The following is a 22,423-nucleotide window of genomic DNA, read 5'->3' as shown; positions in this document are numbered from 1 at the left end:
AGTTCTTCTAACTGCTAAAAAGAAAAATTAACTCAGTTCCAGCCAAAATGAGGACTCAGAGGAATCATTTTTCCCTTGGGTGCAGGAGGAGGCACATCCATCTTGTTCAGAAGTTAGACTTGCAGTCCAACTTGAACCTTGACATATATGTAAAGCAACTATGTTTTCTCACCTTATGCAAATTTAGAGAGTTCAGGAAAAAAAATGCTGTTCTGCACCATGATGAAACAGAATGTCCTGAAATGGAGAGATTTGTTTGAGGCAGTTTCTTGCCACCTTTAGTGCAAGAACATGGCTACCCTGCAACCCAAATAAATGTCTAAATCACTTGGCAATTTTTTAATGCTACAGCAGCCGGTTTTTCTTCCAGTTCCTTCTCTTGAAACTACTTTATTTCTCTGAGTATTAAAACATTGAGTGAACCAAAGGCGTCTTGGTGGAAGACAGAGTTCAAGTCCCCCTGCTGAGCTTTACAGAACAAGAACTTGAATCCTGCTTACCATACGTCAGCTGCCCGTGTTAACCAGCTGGCTGTTGGCTAGTTGTCAGTATCTCACCATATTTTCTAGTGCATTCTACTTAAAGGTTATTTACATCTCTTTACTGTCTTCAACCTAAAATACTATGGCGTTATCTGCTATATAGATTTTAAATCACACAAATGGATTTTGGTTGTTGTTTTTTTTGTGGTGGTGTTTTTTTTAAAACCAACTAAAGGATCATCAGTAAAAGTTCATTTGTGGTGTTCATTTTCTGATGGGGTCTGGCAAGCTCATAACGCTTGCAGCTGGTGAAATCTCCCTGTAGAACCTGATCCAAAGTCAGTAGGTGCACTCAGCAGCTGGGGCAAAGTTTTTGCTGATGCTGGCAGATCTCTGAACGCCTCCATTTTCTATTCCAACAGCTTCTCTAGTAACACATCTATTTCTCAGTTGTTGTTTTTTCCTTTTTTTAGTCTGTGACATCCATCCCAAATACAGACGTCCACTGTTTCTTCTTCTCACCTGTGTTCTGAGAGCATCCTGTGTACAGAACAACCTCTGGCCCTGATCCCTCAGAGGCTGCATACTGTCCTGAACTGCCTTCGCCTGTCCAGAAACTCAGTACAAATTTGTCCCATGAAACTTGACGACCGATAGCCACAAATGCTCCTGGTCATGCTGACTATCGACAGACGTCTATTATGATCCAAGTCCAATAACAGGCTTAGGTGTCAACACTAAAAGTGGTCAAAGTCGACTGACACCTGTATCAAGTTCTGCATTGGGAAAAGATCATTTGCCACCACACATTCTGGTCACTCCTTGGTTTTGGAAGAGGTAGTAGGACATCTGTGATGATGAGAGTCACTGGTCTGAAAAGAATCGCTGCCCTGAAGCTGGGATACACTGAGTGACTTCTACATGTCCTTCCAAAACAGCGTTTGATTTCCTTGGAGCTGTACCTGTTTATATTGTAAAGAGTGAATTTAACTGGTAGATTTTTGTTCTCTTCCCATTAAAGTTGTTCCATGTGAAATGTTTTCAGTTTTAAGATTTAATGTGAACATCTGAACAAAGGTGACTGCACGTTCATATAGCATACACTTATTCCAAGCTCTTGATAACTTAGGTATTCTCAATATACCAGCTCAGAAGACTCTTATCGTCATGACTTCAACAGACTTCCATCTATTTCATTTGCTTGTACCTTCAGTTCAGAGCAAATTGCCCATGTCAGCCTTCTGCAGGTTTTGGCAACTTCTTAAAGATACTATGCTTGCTTCTTCCAGTAGATTCCTTGTCCCAGCTATGTACGTCACACTCCATTACTTCCATCAGCTTCTCAAAAATCCTGAGTCTGTTTAAAGCAGGGTATTTTTTCTACTAAAACATGAAAGTTTAAACACCAAGGAAATTCTATCTACATTCTAGTCTTTGATTCCAGATTCTGATGTTTCACCAAAATTCCTTGAAAGGCTATTTCTGATTTGAACTCCCTTCCTCTTTCAGTTTTTTAGTTCTTGTCCTTGCTGGCTTTATGAATAAAGTCCAAAAGAAAAACATAATAAAAATAAATGTCTCTCTGGGAGTCCCTAGATAGCTGTATTTAAAGCTAGGAACATAACGCTCTTGCCAAACAACCAGGGAAGGAAAATATGGTTTGAAATGGCCGTAACTTAGTAGGGCAGGAATAGGTTTTTGGCACTGACTATGCACTTAATTAGCCCAGGGTGGGGTTTCATGGTCAGGCTGTGCCTGCAAGGCACCTTTCACCTTCCCTCTTCTCCTGCCCCTTGGCCAGTGCCTTCCTCCATGCCAGTGTTGAGCTGCACAGTCACAGACTGCTGGACCAAGAAGCCCGAAATTTCCTCTACGAAACAAAACTGCAGGGTAGTTTTTAATGTGGCCAGTTTACAAAACAAGCTGTTGATGGGACTGTGCAAATACTGCTGCCCACACAAAGATGGTGGCCATGTGGCAGAGAGGGGATGTGGAATCACCCTTCCATTGGACCGTGGATTTGGGTACACTTAAGTCAGCCATCCAGGTGCACCATTAGCTCTCACATGCGTTTATGGTACCTTTGTATCAAGTAATTGGTGTACAAATGGACAGTGAGCTAATTTGTGGGTTTTATCTTTTCCTAGTGACAAAACCAGGAGGCTTCTCGCAAGAAGCATGGATTATCCGGCTGATCTGAGATCCTTGCTGTCTACCAGGTATCAAGAAGAAGTCATGCAGTTTTTGAAACCTGAAGCCAGACAAATTTAAATTAACTATACTGTTCTGTGCCACTTCTCAGCAGTGCTGGTAGTTTAACAGTGGAATGACTTGCGGGGGTGCAATGGGTTCTCCCCTAGTGGGATGCTTTAAATTCTGACATGGAACAATATTTTTCAGGGTTATTTAGGAACTGAAGCCCCATTTCTAAAACTTATGTAAAGGTCAGGGTTGTGCTCAGAGATGAAACTGGATCTAACGTTGAAACATTCGAATTTAAGACAGTTGGCTCTCTAAAAATGTTAGGAATCCAAACAAAGCACCAAAGCTTCCTGTATTAGGAGACTTAGATCCTCAGATGCAATCCACAAAGCTGAGCAAGCTGTCCTGGAAGCTGACAGCACTGTCTTGTAGGAAACATCTAGGATTAGCACCTCGAGGACAAGCATGTAGTGCTGGAGGATTATATCTACCCTCTGCTTAGGTTTCACCAAGGATGGACCTTTGTTGACCTTTCTTCCAAAGACACAAAGAAAGAAGGGGTTTTTTATGCTGTGGTTAGAGCATGTGGGGACTTGAACCCACACATCTCAGGAAGGTAGGGCTGTAGGGTGTCTGAAGGTGAGTACTACTTTCTCTCCTGTTAATAGATTTCACATCCCATGACATGTCCTACTTGCTGAAGCAGGTGCTGAGGACTGGATCTCACTGTCCACATTCCAGATGACTGTTCCACTCCACAGCACTTTGAGGAAATGGGTGTGAGGGACATATATGTACCACCGTCTCATTCAGTGTCTGTCAAAAAGAAACACTTAGGCTTTTAATTCCAAGGTAGACTTCAGGTATGTGGCTCCTAAACAGGACGAGGCATCTCCTTCCACCCAAGTTAGGTGTTAAAACAGGCTTTGAAGAGTTACTTGACCCGCTCGAACATCTCACCAGGCATCTGGTCAGCCTGGCTGCTTCCCTGGGCACTGTGCAGGATTCCTGCTGAGGTGGTGTGACACTCAGTGGGTATCTACCTCCAAGGAAGATATCACAATATTAATCATTGTTAATGTAAATCCTCTTATAATCACAGGCCCCTTGTTTCTCTGTGGCCTCAGTATTGTGGGAATTATTCCTTTGCTGCTTTCTAGTGATACAGTCTAGGTCAGGGCAGCTCAGTTTTCCCATGTTGGAAACAGCTTATGTTAAGATTATTAAAAAAATAAATTAAAAAAATAAAAAAATGCATCACCTGTTGGTGACAAGGTTTTATTGTTTATTTCGTGTATTTGGTTTGAGTTGGCAGCAAGATGACTGGCACTTGAAAGGCAAAGCAGGAGCAGCAGGGCGAGATGTTACTGGCTTTTTAACGCACTTTTTTCAACACCCCACAACCACCGCTTGTGAAACTTGCAACCTCAGTGCGGATGTGATGGAGAAATGACAAGAGAGGCAACCAATGACCTCGGCTATGCAGGAGGACAGACCGGGTTACTTACCGATCCCTGCTAGCACTGAGATCTGGATCTTTATTAGTACAACGTAAAAAACAGGCTGTACAGGGTACGATGGGTAGAGTGGACACAGACTAGAAAGCAGAGGTGAAAGGCAAGTACTGAAAAATTACTAGAAGTACTTTTCTGAGACTGGTAGCTATAACATCACCCCTGTGCTTGCTGTTTGCTTAGCTTAGCTTTTATTTATTGAGCATTCACAGGCACTAACATAACTCTGCTGAGAGTTAACAGTGAATATAAGACACAGGTGTACTGTGGCTGTGCAGCTCTGTCCTTACCTTCAACATCTGTTAGCAGCAAGCTGAGGTACTCTGTAGTGTAGAAAAGCTATCCAAGAGCCCTGATCTCTAATGTCACCAAATACACTGAAAATAAATATGATTTTCACTGGGGAAATATAAACCTTTGTGTCAGTCATGAGTTCAGTTTGGAGATTACATACCTGCTGCAGTCACAGTGAGCTCCGTTTGGGGCTTTTCCTCATGGAAAGACAATGTTTATACATGGCTCCAGCTAAGCTATACACAAAGTGCAGCCCCTACCTGGCGTGATCAGCCCGTGGGAATAGAGCTAAAGTATAAAAAGCTCTACCATGTATTTCAGTGTAACTTGGGTCCTCCCTCACTACTGAACCACATGAACGGACCAAAATTGAGCCATATTTCTAAACTCGACTCCTTTGCTGGTCACTCAGCCAGACAGCACAGATACTGGCTGTGCCTCCGTGCATGTACTGAGGATGAAACTGAGAATAACAGAGGAATATCAAAGCTAACAGTCTTCTTGTCAGCTGGACAACTTAAACCTCTAATGATGTCCCTGCCTTTTCTAGATTTTATTGTAACATGTCACACATGCTATGCAATGATTTATGTCAGTCAACATATATTACGATAAATGAATAAAGTGGAATACATAAGAGAAAAATGCTCAGTGATCACATTCATGATACTCCAGCACCAGTTTCAGTATATAAGTTTAAAAATGTTAAAATTAAATAGTCATTCCTGCTTCAGTGCCCAAAGCAAGCAGAGATCTGGAATATGACTTTCCTTTCAGACAATGATAGGTTCACTCTGCTCTTTTTATATAAACAAGACCTAAGAATCGCTTGGTGATATAGTGCTTACTTAACTCTATTCAGCCAGGATTTTTCAGGCTAAGTAAACAGGCAATATTAGGCCACTTAAAAAAAAAAAAAGAAAAAAAAAAAAGATGGTAAAACTTCTTTCAACTAATTTTGTACTTAGAACTCTATTCAGCCCTCAAGCACAGGAAATAGCCTTTTGGGGGAAACTTTAATCAGAGTAAAAGGGGACTCCTGCACTCCTGAGCATGCTCCTGGTGAGCCTCTTTTCTAGATCAGAAGAGGGCTGGGTAACAGAGCCTGAACATGAAAGGGAAAGAGAGAAGCCTCCAGGGATATGCATCAGGGGCTGCTGGGCCCAGGGCAGGTGCTGGGAGGTTGTATCCTTCCCCTTCCCCGCTCCCTGCAGCGGCAGGTGTGATGAGACTGCCGAAGAGGGGGATGGAGGTCATAATTAGTTAGTTCGTTGCTCTATGAAGGTATGGCACCAGCACCTCTGGAATCAGCTGCCTGGTAGCCGCTGTCCTGGGAGGAGGCAAAGACTTGGCTGATCCAGCAGGCAGGTTGTTCCAGGTTATTCCAAATGTGTGATGTCTAACCAGACCCTACAGATCTCTAGTGATGACAATCCCCCATGTCACCTAACCCTTGTTGCTGATTAGATTTAAAACATTTTTTTCTAACTTGAAATTCTCTGTTGCAATTTATGCCTTTTATTTCCTATATGACCATACCTCTTTACAGGCGGGTGCTTGAAGACTTGCATTTTACTTAATCTAGTTTTGTTACTTTTCTGTTGTGAAAAATCAAAATCGTTATTGTTCTCAGCTTTCAGTGTGTCACGTATTTTGTTTCCATCTTTCCCTACTGAAAAAATAGAAAAGAAAAAGTAAGAACAGCATGAAAACCTCAACTTAGAAAAAAACATAAAGCAAAGTTTTCTTCTGTTTTGAAATACATATAAAACAAGGAAAGTGTTCTGCATTTTTTTTAAAATAGGGGGGTTTTCCACTGTTAAGACATCTATGATTTTTTTTTTTCATACAAAGGCTTCATATTTTCGCCCTGCAGTCAAGCTTTCGAGGTATACATTAGTTTGCCTTAGCCTGGATCTAACAGACCAAGGAGCCTCTTCAAGTGCAGCCAAGAAAGGAGAAAGGCAGCTGTGCCATATAACACATTCCCAAAGCTTTACTGTTACAGACATATTGCTAGCTTCATTTTTCTTGCATGAGCAAAACACTGTCCAGTTACCGTTATAACCTCGTAATAGATGTTCATACGATTTTATTGTATTTTCAGAATTGGGGAAGTTTTGCTTCTGAGAACAGCAATGGGATGTAAGCACTAAGTACTTAAAGAACAATTGGATAATATTTGCTACTATGATTATATACCACAATGGCAATAATCCAAAATGGAATAATCCATCACAAGTGAACACAAAGATAAGCAAACTCTACCACAGTACTGGATGTAGGGATGTGTTGTACTGAGGCACTCTATGAGACAGAGAAAAAAAAAAAATCTTCCATTCCTTCATAGCGGTCTCCCTTTTAAGAAAATAATAACATTATTTTTAAAAAAATCATTTTTCTAAGTTCACCTAATTCTTCTCCTGGGATTTGCTCATTTGATTTCTTGAGAAAATGGGATTGTTCAAAGACACCAGTGAATACGGGGCACCCTTCCCAGATCTCATTCCTTCACCCTTCTCCCTCTTCTCACACTTCTCTCAATTTTTCTCAGCTTTTATGCCTCCTTTCCTTCTGGAAAAAAAAAAAAAAAAAAAAAAAAAAAAAAAAAAAAGAAGAAAGAAAGAACAAGAAAGTGACTGGAAGCTTTTAAAGAAGTGAAAGAAGTCAAATTACTTTTGTTTTTGCTCAAGGGCATCAGACGTGAAACAGTCCATCTGCACCAGCTCCTCAGTTTTCATTGACCAGGGGAGAGAGATGGTGTGGAGCCAAAGTGCAGCATATCCATTGGACCAATTTTTGCTCTATGCTTGCCCAGCGGCTAGAATATCGTGTCTTGGTCTGGTTGGGGTCTGGCAAGGGTGAATATAATATAATATAATATAATGAGGAAAAACTTCCATCATATTCCAATAATCTGTTAGGGGCCAGAATCATTACAAGCAAGAGGTGAAGATCCCGGTGCTGCTGAACTCCTGGGAAGCGTTGCCATTTTGCCAGCAAGGGAGACGGCCTTTTCATAGAATCACAGAATGGTTTGGGCTGGGAGGGACCTTAAAGATCATCTAGTTCTAGTTATCCCAGCAGGGCTGAGGTCCAAACCAGGACAGAGACCTTGCCAGCTTTCTCCACTTGCAAAATCCCCACCTAGAAGGCAAGCAAGTAACTTGCCTGGTAGCAAAGCAATGCCAAACTCCGTGCCTGATGCAGAAGGAGAAGCCCACGCTCCCTCAGCAGCCCCTATGTTTCTGCGCGAGTCGCTCAGGAGGCTTCAGGGGACAGAGGACGCCAATCTGCTCTAGAAGAGCAACCGCTGGGTTGCAGGTTGGTTGGGAAAAAAAAAAAAAAAAACCAAACCCCACACGTTTTCCACCTAGAGATAGTCCTGAAACAGCCACTAGATGGCAACTGGTGCCCGCCGGGTAGCGCACACGGCCGCGCTCCGGGCCCCGCTCCGCGCTCCGGGCCCCACTCCGCACCCCGCGCCCGGGGGGCCGCGCCCGGAGGCCCCAGAGCCCGGCGGAGCAGCGAGCGGGGGCTGCAGTGCGGCCGTCCCGGGGCCACCGCTGCCCGGGCAGCCGGACCTGCTCCTCCCCAGCTGCTCCGCGGCACGGACCAGCACAGGTGGCATGCCACCCGTTTTGGCAGGAGTACCTATTTCCAACTCTTACTATTCTTGAAGCTGCTGTATAGCGTAACATGCATAGGTCTGAATCCATCCGGTGTTATGTTTATAGATCCAATATATGCATATGAAACTCCAGATAACATAGATCTATGTTTATAGGCACTTCGAATTTCTAAAGGGACAAGATTCGGAGGTGTATCAGAAGCTATCCATTCCAGTCACAGGTACCTTGCCCAGACCTTCCCATTTCTCTAATTTTGCAGACCCCCCATTGCTAGCGCTTTGCTGTTCTAACTCCCTCCATCCTCACTTCTCATCTGACCTGTCTTTCACTGCTCAATGTCTGTTTGTTCCCACCCTGTGCCCTCCGGTTCCCTCACAGAGTCCCTCTCAGTTCTCAGTTCTCCCTTCCTTTCCACTCCCCCTTTCCTTTTCTTTTCCCTCATCAGTTTGTTGCATACTCTTGGATCAGGCAGGCTCTGACCTCTCTCTCAGCCTGTGTTCTCCTTTTATTTCTTCAAAAGTCTTCCCTTCAGCTCCATTCTTCCCTCCTCTCAATCTTCTTGCCATGACCAAGAACTTTTGTGGATGGCAAAAGTACATGAACATACTGCCATCCAGACAGGTTAGACACAGGCTAAGGGGCCTTTACATTTACTTTTACAAGCCGCTGAGAGTAAAGTTTATAAGAGAAGTTGTGAAAATACCAGTCAAAGCAAATATAATCCACTTTTCATTAACCATCCTTATTCCTCATTTTTTGCAGTTAACTCTAATGTGACTGGAATCACTTTTCAGGCTCCCAGGATCCAGCAAGCAAGAACTGCGACAGAGTCAACGCCCAACACCAGCTGAGCCAGCAGGAGGGAAAATAAAACCTGATTTTGAAGGAAAGTATCAAACACTCTCTGCATCTTGGAGAAAATGCACAAGGGATTTCTATACGTCAGCCAGGGCCCAGATGCTAGGGCACATGGTAAGGGATGCATATCAAAGCTAGCTACAGCCAATAACATCCCAATATTTTCGTAAGATGGCCTTATCACGAGGCTCAGAATCAACAGGTTTTGAAAAGGAGTTTGTTAAATGCAGAAGTATGGAACTGGGATGTTCATGAAAAATACTATTGCCACATACCATGTCCAAAGGGCTATAACTATTGAAATGAAGCAATGCACAGACTCCTGTCATGACACTGATTTGTGGATGGTAGGCTACTTTTCAGCTACACAACTCGTAGTCTTGTTTTCTCCTCACTTGAAGGATCTCACTATCTCATTATCCAGGTGTTCCGATATTTAATATGCTCTCCATTAGAGCAGCTGCTACCTTATACCAAAGCAATTACATGACCTGCCCTGTCCTGCTTCTCCGAAGTCACCATGTATTAGAAAGGAGCCCTAAGAGCAGTAGTGGTGCACCTGGCCAAATGCAAACCAAGAACCAATGCATTTGTGGTTGGAAGGTGGAAGTTCTTTCATGCCGGGTACTGCCATAGCCTCCATAATCTGCAGGGGTGTCAGCTCTTCTCTCCAAGGGTGCTGACATTCTTCCAGAGTCTGCCAGCAGTTCTCAGAGCTTCAGGGTAAACACACCTTATGGCTGCAGAGATTTCCTACAGTTAGGTCTCGCGTAGTCACTAAAATAGCTAAATTAAAACCTGTGAATGAAATATTATTTTATGTCAAGGTCCTTTGCCTTTGAACAATTTTTGTCCCCTCCATGATAACTATGGGCAAAGTCAGAGATACGAATATCAACAGGAGCACAACTGACCAACGTGCATATACACCATTCCTGCTGGAGATGATCACTCAACCAGACAATCATCGTGACAGTACAAGGAGATTAGACTACAAGGACTTTGTTGCATACTTTGCAGAAGACTATACTGCAAATATCTTTTTGGAGCTATGAAGTGTAACACTTTGCTTTGTTAAGAGTTGTATTTCCTGATGAGGGAGCATATCTAATACAAAATAGCACATTCCCCACACGGCCCTTCTCTAAAGGAGTCCCTTTGACACAGAGGTGTTGCACAAGTCTACACTATGTGAAAGAAATATAGCCAGATCAGGAGTCCTCCAGAGATATGGAAGGACTGTTGACAGCAGCATTTTTGGCTGAAAACTGGGTTTTAATGCTCACTACAGGCAGCAGTCTACAGTGGTCCTATATGGAGTTGGAACACTGAGTGTATAGAGAAAAGTGTGGGGTTTTTAATCGGCTCTCATAAAGTACAGACAATACTATAAAGCGCCAGAAGGCCACACCACGCACTACCCTCTTTCCCAAGCAAGGAGAGCAGAAAGCTCTCATTCTTCCTGCCAACAATAACCTCATCCACAGTGCAGGAAATCACAACTTGCCATCTTGAAAGTATTACCAAAACGTTCCTCCAGCCAGCACTCTTTTGCCTTCCCTGTTTCACTGGCAGGCAGATTTCTGCACACTTTTGTTGTGAAAAACCTCCTGGAGAAATAAAAGAGCTTTCTAGGTTTTCCAAGGGATTCATAACTGACTTTTTGTCTACCTGCATGTCTGGTCCCTCTCACATCGCAAGAGTTTTCCACTAAGTCACAGGAGTCCTTTAGTACTGGAGACTTTTTCAACCTCATCTCATTTACTCTCGTTCATGTAATGAGTAAGGTCCAAAGTGCTTTTGTCACACTACACATATTTGGGTTTTGTCGTTTGCCCTAATATTTTTTTTCTTCTATTAGGTAAATCCCAAAATGTGTCTGGCTAATAAATTATAGAAACAGCTGCTTCTACAACAGGAATACCCTGAGAACCCTCTTAGGCTGTGCTCCCCTAGCACCACAAAAATGCTCAGGAGGAGACAATCTATAACTCAGAATCTCTAAATTTAGGCAAAGACAATACTAATGAAGACAGGAATTCTGAGAGGAGGGAATGAGTGTCACAAGGACAAGACAGGGTGCATATTTGCAGTCACCCATAACTGACATGTTCAAAGTCTCTGTTCTCTAAGCAAAACACAGGAAATATGAACAATATCTGTATTGCCTGCAGACAACTTCTGTCATGTTTGCTAATTTTCAGACAGCCAGTTAAATTTGCATGTGAACTAAACAAAACAGTCACTAATGTATTTGTGAAGTTCATGTAAGTATTTGTATTCTCACTGAACAAGCCAAAATAATTAGTGATTTAATGTAAAAGCTGTGTTCAGATGAAATGTGCAGTCACTAGACATACAAAATTATCGCCAGTGGAAACAACTCACACAGTGAACCTGCTAATTGCCCTAACTTCATAAACCCAACATTGGATCCAAGGTCTCCGTGCTCAAACAGCTTGGCTTGGCTGCTCCACCACGGGTTATCGGGCGCAGATTACAGCAAGGCCAACGCTGCAGCTGTGTAAGGCAGCTGCAGACCTGGACTCCCCTGTCACACAGTATGTAGAGCTTGGGGGTCTTGTTTTCCACCAGAGGTGTCAGAAAGCTCTCAGAGAGGCAGAAGTCCCTTCAGAGAATGGAGATACGATGGAGCGAGATCCTTGGTCTAACCTGCCTGGCTTCCCTCTCTGCTCAGCGGAGAGATGGGCACACTCCCAGGGACCAGACCAACCACCCTGGGCAATTACCTGGTGAATTCACACCTCTGATTTCTCTTCAGACACATGAAGTTAGTCACAGAGCCCTGGATCCAAAACAGGATGGATGCACGATTCTCATCTCTGCAACACATTGTGTTTGAGGCACCTGAGTCCAGTATTGGAGCTCCTGAGTTGGATCTGCTTCTCCGAGCAGGCATCCCGACAGCCAGCACTGCACGTGGGAGACTGCCCAAGAACTGCACGGAAATGCCACATCCTATCTCAACAATTTAGGCTTCTTCTTGGCGTGAGGAGGATGTGAAACAAATGAGTCTGTGATCTCAAATTCTGAAATTTTTGAATTAATTGGTGATCTATGTGAATTTACAATGGCTAAGTCCCAAACACTCCCAGATACTACCTTTGATGGGTGCCTGCTGCTGATATGAATAATAAAGAGATAGAAAGATTAATAGAAAATGGCGGTTGACTTGCTATCAATAAAGATGTGACTCTTAGACAGAGATGTGAAATCACTTAATAAATGTAAACAGTTCTAGTATCCTGAGAGGCTGGCAGGCTTACTTGATTTACCTAAGTGTCAGAAGCAATAAAAATATTTAAATATTACCCCAATTTAGCCATTGATTTAATTAGCAAGTCAGTCCATCATACATGAAATGTGAGCTCAACTATTTCAAACAAAAAGTAGGAAACGTTATTACTTATTTATAGGTTGAGGAGCAATCATAAAGGAAACCCAGACTTCATATGATGTTGTACCAAATAAACATCAAATGATTAATCTGTGCTATGAATGTTCTTAAAAGCCTGGAGACTTGCACACAGCAAATGCATCTACCGTAATATGGTGAATATTCATTAAAACATTCTAGTAAATAATACAGAAAAATTCAGAACAAGTTACTGTATGGATGACATATATATGACCAGCATAAGTCATTTCGGTCTGTTTCTATTTCAATTTTTCTATCAGAAAGTGAAAATAAATGGACTAGTCCCCCTTTTAAAACTGCTTGAAACAGATAAAAAGCTAAATACAGGGACTAAACATCACAATAGTTATTTCACAGAAAAATTCAAAAGCTTTCATTAATGATTATGAGATGCATCTATCTAGCCATTTGGATATGCTAGTTTGCTTTTTATTAGTTAAACAAGTTAATCTTGTCCAGGTTTCATTTCTGTACTACAGATAAATACATCAGAAGATGAGGAATATGTAGCCATTTACTGGGGTAGTAGAAAGCCTGGCATAAATATAAGGAAAGAGTCTAAGTGAAGATTTATTTCAAAAGACGGTCTCGCCTGAGCGCAGTTGAGGGACAGGGCACTCTCTGCGTACACAGCCAGTGACCTCCAGGCACTAAGCGGATCTTTCTCGGGAGCAGGATGATTAGATCATCCGTGTGCCGTTTCCTTTTCAGAGTCTCACAAGGAGAAATAATTGAGGAGAAAAACTGCTGTGCAGTGAAACAAAATGTTGGTAGTTTTGTTTTCGCGCTTGGTACTCTGCATGCCAAGTCTCTGCTTTTTACTGCGGAGATGAAGCAACAAGAGGGAGATTTGGGCTGGTTTTCCCAGAAACAGCAGCTCTGAGCAATAGAACTGGGCCAAATCGTGTCACTGTATATATGCAACCAGCAAGATTCAAGCGTTCCTTTCAGTTTGGTTGTAAACTCCTATAGGAGTGCTTGTGTTTGAGCCTCCCAGTCTTAAAGGACACAGGCTTTTCCCCATATAAGGAATATGAGCAGAGAAGGGGATTGCAAACCAGCTATTAAAACCTACTGAGCTAATTTGCCAAGAGGTTGTCAAGTTAGTGATATTATAGTTCTCGTTGTCAGCATTATATTTGCACTTTCTCCAAGTTTAATACTCAGTTGGATTCTAAAAATCATTCAGATTTTTCTCTTAATTATAGGCAGTATAACCTTCCTTCACTGAAGTCCAGAAGCATCTTAGAGTTGACATCTCAGCAACAACACACCTGACATCAACTGCAAAAAGCAATTTGAAGGCTGAGTGTTGTAGCAGTTACTTACATAGAGTTGCTCACAAAACACATGGAGAAATCCTGCTAGGAACTTGTTTTGGTGATGCACAACTGTCACCTACTGTGTAGCTACAGTTACACTTGCTTGGAAATAAGTTGTTGTTGTTTAAGAAATAGAGTCAAAACCTGTTCAAAAGCAGATGACCTGAGATTTTCTTGCATCCAGCAAGCTGTCCAGGGCACATTTACATGCCTTTGATGCACAGCCAGAGCGGAGCGCAGCCGAGGTAAAAACCATGAACCAAATCTTCCCCATCACCTACAGAGTCACAGGAGATTCAAATTCGTTGGAGAAGGAAGCACTGTTTGTGCCATTGCCATTTTCCACCTCAGCCTCTGGAAGACCCAGCAGGAGACTCTGCAAGGATTTGCATTGCTCTGTGTGTATTGGGAGGCAAACGAGGAACAAGTTTGGGGAGATAACTTCTGCCTAGGAAAAATATATCACCTCTAATTAGGTATGGCAAAGATATTACCTACCACCATGCAGGCTTTGGGAAGTGCTGCCAAGAGGGCTACAGTGAGGGGTAGCTGTGGGCCATGAAACTCTTTGGCCTGCCTCAGAGCTGAGAAGGGCTCAGGGGGCAGATAGCCAGGACAGAAGTGGGACTGAGAGCTGGCACATGGAGGCTACATCACTAATTAATTTCCCATACTGGGCAAATCCTACCCTGCAGGAAAGGTTATAACATTTCCTTTTCCCAGGGCAAGATACTCCCACCCAGAGGAGCACCTGGGTCTTTTTATGGAGCATTATATATCGTAGAAAAGGCTTTTTGAAGGTTTTGTAGCCACCTTCATGTATGCGTGTGCTCTTTCACATGTTTATCTGATGCTTTCATAAGATGTCCATGAGCAGGACACCCTGTACTATACACAGCGGTTCTGTGAGTGAGTTTCGTCACACATGGAAAAAAAAGTCACCTCACACAGGTGACTGCAAGAAGCTCCCCCAGGCTGCAGCCAGGCAGGCTCCGCTCCCGCTTTCCCAGCTCGCACCTTGGTTTGTCACCGGACACCGGGACAGCGCGCCGGGGCTGTGCCTTCGCACCGGTGTCCCTGCACGGGGTGGCCTCGCCCTGGCCCACCCCGGCCCCGATGTCACCACGGCCCCGCTGAGCGCCCAGGGTCCCGAACCGCCAGCCCCGAGGGCGAGGGGCGGCCGAGGCCGGGCAGTGCGGCGGGGACGCCTCTAGGTGGGGCAGCCCGTCTGCCGGCAGCGCCGGGCCGGCTCCGCCGCCGGCCGGTAACGGGAGGGCGAGGGGCGGCGAGACGGGCTCCTGCGCGAGGCGTCGGATGAGGAGCCGGGGGTCTCCGGTGGGCGCAGCGAGAAGCAGTTACGGGGGTTTGGGTTTTCCCCGCCGCAATGTACCAGACGTCTGCAGAACGGCGGATCCGACACAGTGTATGGGCTTTGGCTGCTTCCAAACCGCGGGGAACGGGGGGGATGTGGAGCCCTTATCGGGGTGGGGGCACGGTGCCCACGCCGACATCCCCGTTTCAGGCGCTGCCCTGCCCGCCCGGCTGCCCACCTCGCTGCCTCCTCCCGTCCCCTCCGAGCCTTTTCTTGCGAGGAGAGTTTGCGCCCGGTTTCTCCCACACACGTTCGGAGGGGGCCCCGTGCCCGCCGCACGCCGTGGCCGGAGAGCCCGTGCCCTCCGGTGCTGCCCCAGCTGAGGGCGGCCGGGAGCCGGCTCCGAGCCCTCCACTCGGGCGGCCAGCGCGGAGCAATGCCGGGGCCGCCGCTCTCCCCCCTATCCCTCCCTCCTTCCCTCCCTCCCGCTGCTCGTCTCCCTCGGCGGGGCTGGAGGGCGGGCGCGCCGGGACCACCCAGCTGGACCCCGGCCGCCGCAGCCCCGCGACCGCCGGCCCTGCCCGGCCTCCCTCCGCCGCTCCCCTGCGCCTTATCCCCGCTGCCTCTCGCTCTCTTCCCGGCCTCCTCCCCAGGCATTTCCTCGCCTAAACAGTAGTTTTCTGGTCGGGAAGAGGGCGCAGAGATCGCCCCAGGAGGCGGGAGAGAGAGAAAAAAACAAAACAAAACAAAACAAAACAAAACAAAACAAAACAAAACAAAACAAAACAAAACAAAAGGTGGCAAGCAGGGAGCTGGGTAAATGAGCAAAGAATTACAGCCATTGTAAACTAACCGCAGGTATTTCCAAGAGCTTGGACGCAAAGTCTTGTAAATCAGGGACTTCGCGGGCTGGAAACTGCCTGTGCCGGGGCTCGGAGGGAGACGGCAGCGAGCAGAGCGCCTCGTCCTCCGCCCCGCCGCTCCCCCGGCCCCGAAGCAGCCGCCTGCTCTGCCTCCTGCTCGGCGGTCTGCCGCACCTGAGCAGAGCCCGAAAAATAGAAGCGCACGCCGGGAGGCTGCCCCGGCCACTCCTGCCCGGAGCTGCCCGTCTCCGCCGTGCCCAAAGCCCCTCTCCGGCCGTCAACCCAAACCACAGCTCCTGCGACCCGCACCTCTAGCCTTTCCCCTTAGAAGCGCGGAGCCCTTCCTCTCTCCCCACGTCTCCGTCCACGCATCTCCTCTGACAACCCCAAATTTCATCTCTCGGTTGTTTAGCACCCGTTGAAATGCCCACACAGGGCACCCTTCCTTCACCTCCTATACCTCTCCTTGTAAGTGGCTTTTTCGCGGCTTCCCCAGATACCTCTAATGTGCCTCCAGCTCTTAAAAAAAAAAAAAAAAAAAATAAATCCCCTTTGGATATTTCGTGGGTGTATCGTGGCACCGAAGCCCTGGGTGGCAGAAGCGATGGCTTTCCTGGAAAATACCTGGGTGGGAAAAAGGGACAATGAGCGAGTCCAAGCAAGCTTATTAAAAACGGGCTGAGTTTGTTCAGAGGGATAAAGCCTGTTCTTGTTCAGTCATGCAAAGGTGCTCTCTAGCTTCGTGCTGCATATGAAAGCGGGATTATTTGTTTTATTAATTTATTTTCCGCGCACGAATGATGACTGAAAACATTTACTTCCTGCCAGAGTCGTTGATAATCAATTATCGTGGCTTCGTGGTCTGTTGCAAACAGGCGCTCATCTCTGCGGAATCAAGTACGGAAAGATTGGAGGTGGACGCACGCCCGTGAAGAAGCAGATAAACCCCTGAGAATTTGTCTCACGAAGCAAAGCCGAGTTTCGGGTATCATTTGGATGTGCTCTAGCGCGTTACATTGCCGCGTCTCCCCAGCGCCAAAAAATCGCGGTCGTGAAGCGCTGGCATTTCATTTCACAGAAGCACAGAATCACAGAATGTTAGGGATCGGAAGGAACCTCAAAGGATCATCTAGTCCAATCCCCCTGCCTGAGCAGGACCACCTAGATCAGATCACGCAAGATTTCTTTTGTACCTGCTTGATACTCTGGCGGGGATTTTTCTGTTAGCTCTGCGAATGCCAATAACGCCTAAAATAAAGACAAGCATGATGCTTGGGGGCACATTGTTGTTTTGGCAACGAGTCGCATTTATACAATTCACGTGAGTGCAATAGTTTCCAAAAGCTGCTTGTTTAGAGCCATTTTCTTTCTGGGAAAGCATCGTTTCAAGGAAACCAGTCTTTAATCTGCTAGAAGTTGCCCTCCTAAAAGAGTCTTTAAGAGTCCCACGGGCCGACGGCCGACCCCAATATAAAACCGACCACACTTTTAAAGAAATGAACTGGTGAAAAGCCCATTTTCGAAAACCAGTCGAGGCTATTTTGCACTTACGCCCACAAGCCGAGCGGCCGGAGGTTTGGGCGCTCTCCCTGCAGCCCCCAGAGCCCGGATCCCAGCGCGGCGTCGCGGTCCCCGACAGACCCTTAAATAAACAATTCCCCGAGGCTTTCCCCGAGCAGCACGCATCAAATGCTTGCCAGCCTGCGGCGTTGCTCCCCTTCCCCCGCGACGTTTCTCGCCGGGACCAGACCCTTCCCCGGGTCTGCCGGGCTGCAGCGCTCGTCGCCTGGCGCTGCCGAGGCGCGGCCAGCGGGGAAAGAAACACCCTGCAACTACTGTCCCACGCTCTCCGGGTGGAAGCCGCCGCTCTCCGCCGAGGGACCCTCGCTCCAGTAGCGCGGAGTGCGGGGCGGCGGGCGGAGGCGGGGTGAGGGGGGAGCCCCCCGGGCCGCAAGGGGTTAAGGAGCCGCGCGCCCCGCCGCGCGCCCCGCGGAGCCAATCGGCGGGCGGGCTGCGCAGGGACTGCCCAATGGGAAGGCGCGGGGCCGGCGCTGTCAGGCGGCGGTGAGGGATGACAGCGCCGCCGGGAGAAAAAGGAGAGGGCGGGCGCGGGGCGGGACAGAGCGGGGCGGAGGCAGCGCCCGCGCCGCCAGGGACCCGCGGCGGCGCCCGGCGGAGTGCGGCGGCCTCGGCGGCCCCGGCCCTATGGGCGGGCAGGCCGGCAGCGGCGCAGAGAGGCTGCCCCCGCTGGCGCCCGCCCTCCTGGCGGCAGAGAAGGGCCCGGCACCGGCATCGGCACCGGCGCGGCCGCGGCCGGCGATGCGGTCGCCCAGCTGAAGGCGCGGCGCGATCCGCTGCTCGCCCGTGGGGCCGCCCGCCGCCGGGCCATGGCCGTCCGCGGCGGCAACGCCCTGACGCCCTTCTCCATCCAGGCCATCCTCAACAAAAAGGAGGAGCGCGCCCGCCACGCGGCGGGGCGGCTGCCACCGCCCCCGGGGGCGGCCGGCGGCTGGCGGCTGTGCGGAGCCGCCGAGGGCCCGCCGCTTCCCTCGCCCGCCTCCGCCGCCCGCGCCCCAGCCCCGCGGACGCCGGCGGGCTGGGACTCGGACTCGGCGCTCAGCGAGGACCCCGAGGGAGATCGGCGCTCCGAGGAGGAGGGCGCCGGTGGCAGCGCCCGCCCCGCCGAATCCACGGGCGGGGGTCGGCCGGCAACGGCGGCGCTGGAGGAGACGCAGCCTCCGGAGGCGGCGGAGCGGGACGCCGCCGGCCTCAGCGACAGCGAGATGTCGGCCGCCGTCTCAGGTAGGGGCGGCCCCGCCGGCAGCCCCTCCGCACCCGCGCGGGGACGGCAGGAGGGTCCCGGGGGGAGCGAGAGCGGGAGGCGTCCGGGGCTTTCCTTTGTTTTTTGTTTTCTGCAGCGGGGCCTGGGCTGTGCAAGGAGAAAAAGCCGCCGAAACTTGCCCGGCGGGACGGAGAGGGGAGAGCCCTTTGCCGGCAGCCCAGAAGGGCGCCCGGCCCTTAGAAGAGAGCGAGAAACCCCGGCTGCCCGCGGCGGCTGTCCCGGCGGCGGGGTGGGCAGCGGCTCGGCGGGGTCTCCGCCCGCCCCGTCGCTGCAGGCTGGCGGCAAGGAGAGCGGGTGCGGGCCCTCGGAGAAGCGGGGGGTGTGGGTATCCCAGTGCCTGCCTGCCTGCCTGCCCTGACCGCCGTGCTCTCGCCCTGCTTGCAGATCGCAGCCCGCCGGAGGAGGAGGACGGAGCGGGCAAGTGCGGGAAGCTGCTGCCGGGGGAGGAGGAGGCGGCGGTGCCGAAGCCGCGGAAGAAGCGCTCCCGCGCAGCCTTTTCCCACGCGCAGGTCTTCGAGCTGGAGCGGCGCTTCAACCACCAGCGGTACCTGTCGGGGCCCGAGCGGGCCGACCTGGCCGCCTCCCTCAAGCTCACCGAGACGCAGGTGAAGATCTGGTTCCAGAACCGGCGCTACAAGACCAAGCGGCGGCAGATGGCCGCCGACCTCCTGGCTGCCGCCCCCGCCGCCAAGAAGGTGGCCGTCAAGGTGCTGGTGCGCGACGACCAGAGACAATATCACCCCGGCGAGGTGCTGCGGCCGCCCTCGCTGCTCTCCCTCCAGCCCTCCTACTACTACCCCTACTACTGCCTGCCCGGGTGGGCTCTGTCCACCTGCGCCGCAGCCGCCGGCACCCAGTGAGGGGCACACATACAACCCCCCCCAACCCCCCCCCCCACACACACTGGCTGCTGGGAAACCCATCTCCGTCTGCCTCCCCCCCATCCATCCATCCATCCATCCATCCATCCATCCATCCATCCATCTTCTCATATCCAGAGCCCCAGCTGCAGCTCTCAGTGCCTTGGACAATATTTATTATTATTTTATTGTTATTTTTATTATTAATATTATTTGGATGGTTCCTCACCCTCTCCTCTTCCAACGTAGGACTTCTCGGCCACCCCCCCCCGACCCTCACCCTGTCCCCACTCTGCCAGCCGAGGACTCTCGCGATTCGGCACGACTAGTTCATGGTATCCATGTTGTCAGTGTATTTGGTGTAGACTTTTTGTTTGTTTGTTTTATTTCGCTTCGGATTGGTAGAGACTCGATCTTGTGTGGGAGAAAGAGAGAGGAAAAAAAAAGGAGAGGGAAAAAAAAAAAAAAAAACAACCCGCAAAACCAAATGCAGCTCAAAAGAGATCAAGGACTCCCTCGGTGGATGTAAGGAAGATTATTTTTGACGTCTGTTTGAGTCCTTGGTCTTCCAACTCGTTGCAAACAGAGTGTGCCTTGTATGGTGCTGAATGTAAGGAAGTCTCTTTCAGATCCCCCCTGCTCTTGTTGCCCGTGTTATTCCTGTACTACATGATCCCTGGCAAAGGATAAATATGTCACAAAAGGGTGAGACTTATATCAAACTCCAGACTTCTTCTTTTCCTTTTTTCCTGAGATCTTTCTATGCTCGGGGAGGGAGGAGTTACGATTTTTCGCACTTTCCAGTTGTATTAAAGTTGTTGTTATTATTATTTTTATATTCAATGTGAATATTTCTAGTCAGGCTTTTTAAGAAATCAATGTAACGGGAAATTTTAATACCATCAGTGCCTTTTACAGTTCTTCTGCAGACCTCTCCTTCAGGGGCGGGGATTTCTGATCTGCTCAGCAATGTAATTACAGTCTCTTTCTTTCAAGGTAACTTTTTTTTTTCTTCTTTTTTTTTTTTACTTCCTTTCTCTTTTAATGGCACTGTGCACTCAACTAGATTATTTACTTCAAATGAATTGTGAATGTTTGTAAGCTACCCGCTGTACTTTTTTTTTTTTTTAATTTATAAACTTTAGTTTAACACTTAGCTCTGCCGCTTGTGTCGTTTCTGAGAGCGGGGACGCATTTCCCCAGTGACTTTCTCCCCGCAGTAGACTTCGGGATGTAGCTCAGACCACGTCCCTCCTTTTCCCACTCGCACGGAGGCTGGCGTTGGCTCTGGTGGGACCTGGCAGCTGCGGCGGTGGGGATAGTGGGGCCTGGTGGAGATCTCGCCCTCCGGTCTCCAGGGCCGCGCTGCTCGTGTGCACGGTGCAGCACCGCTGCCAGTTCCCTCCGTGGGAAGCGGAGAGGGCGAAGGGGCTCGGGCCGGGCGCCTGAAGGAGTTATTTGATAACGCGTGTCCAGGATGGAGCGATCCCCGCTCCTGCCGGAGAGCCGGGATCGCTCGTTGGATTTACGGCTGCCTGGGTTAGGGTGAGGACGCGGTGCGGTCGGAGGAGCCTCGGGGACGCCAAATCGGTTTTCCCGGGCGAGGGCGGTCTCGCCGTGCGGGCTGGTCCGGGCGGCCCGGCAGTTGCCCGCTTTCACGGGCCGTGTGTGTTTAAAACTTTGGCAGCTCCCAGGGAAAGTGCCTGGATCGGCGGATTGTTTTCTCTCTGCTGGAGCCTGGCGGGGAGGCCGGGGCCGGGGGACGCGGGCGGGCGGAGGCTCCGGCTGGGGCTGCAGAATGGGGCTTCGCAGTCCTCGGCGAAACGGCCAAGGCTGTTTATATCCCGACACAACCGCGACAGCCGCTTGAGGCAGCGTCCCCCCTTGAACTGAACCCCCTCCCAGCCTCCGCGGCGAGCCCGAGCCCTCGGGACGGTGCTGGCAGCGCACGCATCCCCTCCTCCGCTGCCATCCTCCGGCCGTCGCCGCCGCGGGCCAGCGCTGCCAGACGGGGCGGGCAGCCCGCGCTGGGGTGGGCAGCTCCACCCGGGGGGTCGGGGCCAGGCGACGGCGCTCAGATGGACCGGACCCGGAGGCGGCTGCGGTAGTTTCTCCACGCCAGTGGAGCCCTACCGGGGCCCGCTCACAGGCGGCAGCGTTGCCCGAGTGCCGCCGGTTCTCCCTCGGCGCCGGCTCCTTTCGCTCCCCGCTGGGTCGCGCGGGCTTCCCTCCGGCTCCTGAGCACGGAGTGGCTCGGAGGAATCTCCTGCTGCTTCACCGCCCCGCGGCCGCGGTCCTCGCAAGCTGCCCCAAGAGGCAGCGGGGCTGTTTTTCCTCGTCAGCCCCCTCGCCCCGGCCCTCCCCGGTTGCCATTTCGCTTTCCCCAGGCGCGGCGATCGGCGCGGCGGGCTGGGTGCCTTTGCCCCGCCGGGGAGAGATGCCCGCTGCTTCGCACCCGCGGCTGCCCTCGGCGGAGGGTAGAGGGCCGGCGGCGGCTCCCCGGAGGCTGCGCGGGCTCGGGGCAAGCTCTCTGCTCCTGAAGCCGTCAGCCGAAGTGGCACCGGGGGGAAGCACTTCGGGTTTGGGTTTGTTCCGTCGGGCGGGTCGGCAGTCCCGCCGGCGAAAGGAGCGCTCTAGATGTAACGGGCCCGGCGAGAAGGGTGTTCTATAGGGCAGATCTTGACGTTTATGGGGCCCGATCCTGAAACTCTTTTTTGTTTTTTTTTAAATCTATTTCCTTCCACTTTTCCCTCCTGGGAAAATGAAAGTTTGGGATAGCAGGAGCAGGGTCCCCGCGCGCTTG

The 22,423-nt window shown here is 49.8% G+C and overlaps 1 protein-coding gene across 1 annotated transcript; it reads left to right on the top strand.

Annotated features, from left to right (window-relative positions):
• The first annotated feature begins 18,305 nt into the window (after positions 1 to 18,305).
• On the top strand, positions 18,306 to 19,620 carry NKX3-2 (NK3 homeobox 2). The gene is made up of 2 exons (XM_086612260.1): positions 18,306 to 18,720; positions 19,145 to 19,620. The coding sequence occupies exons 1-2, from the start codon at positions 18,306 to 18,308 to the stop codon at positions 19,618 to 19,620; spliced, it is 891 nt and encodes a 296-aa protein (XP_086468386.1).
• The last annotated feature ends 2,803 nt before the right edge of the window (positions 19,621 to 22,423 follow it).

This window comes from Tauraco erythrolophus, chromosome 5 (genome assembly GCF_009769465.1).
Source record: "Tauraco erythrolophus isolate bTauEry1 chromosome 5, bTauEry1.pri, whole genome shotgun sequence".
NCBI classification, from domain to species: domain Eukaryota; kingdom Metazoa; phylum Chordata; class Aves; order Musophagiformes; family Musophagidae; genus Tauraco; species Tauraco erythrolophus.
This window is presented reverse-complemented; position numbering and strand designations above follow the sequence as displayed.

Coding starts and splice junctions, on each gene's coding strand:
- NKX3-2 (XM_086612260.1), top strand. CDS start 18,306: ATGGCCGTCCGCGGCGGCAACGCCCTGACGCCCTTCTCCATCCAGGCC. Junction 18,721..19,144: donor GATGTCGGCCGCCGTCTCAG/GTAGGGGCGGCC, acceptor CCCTGCTTGCAG/ATCGCAGCCCGCCGGAGGAG.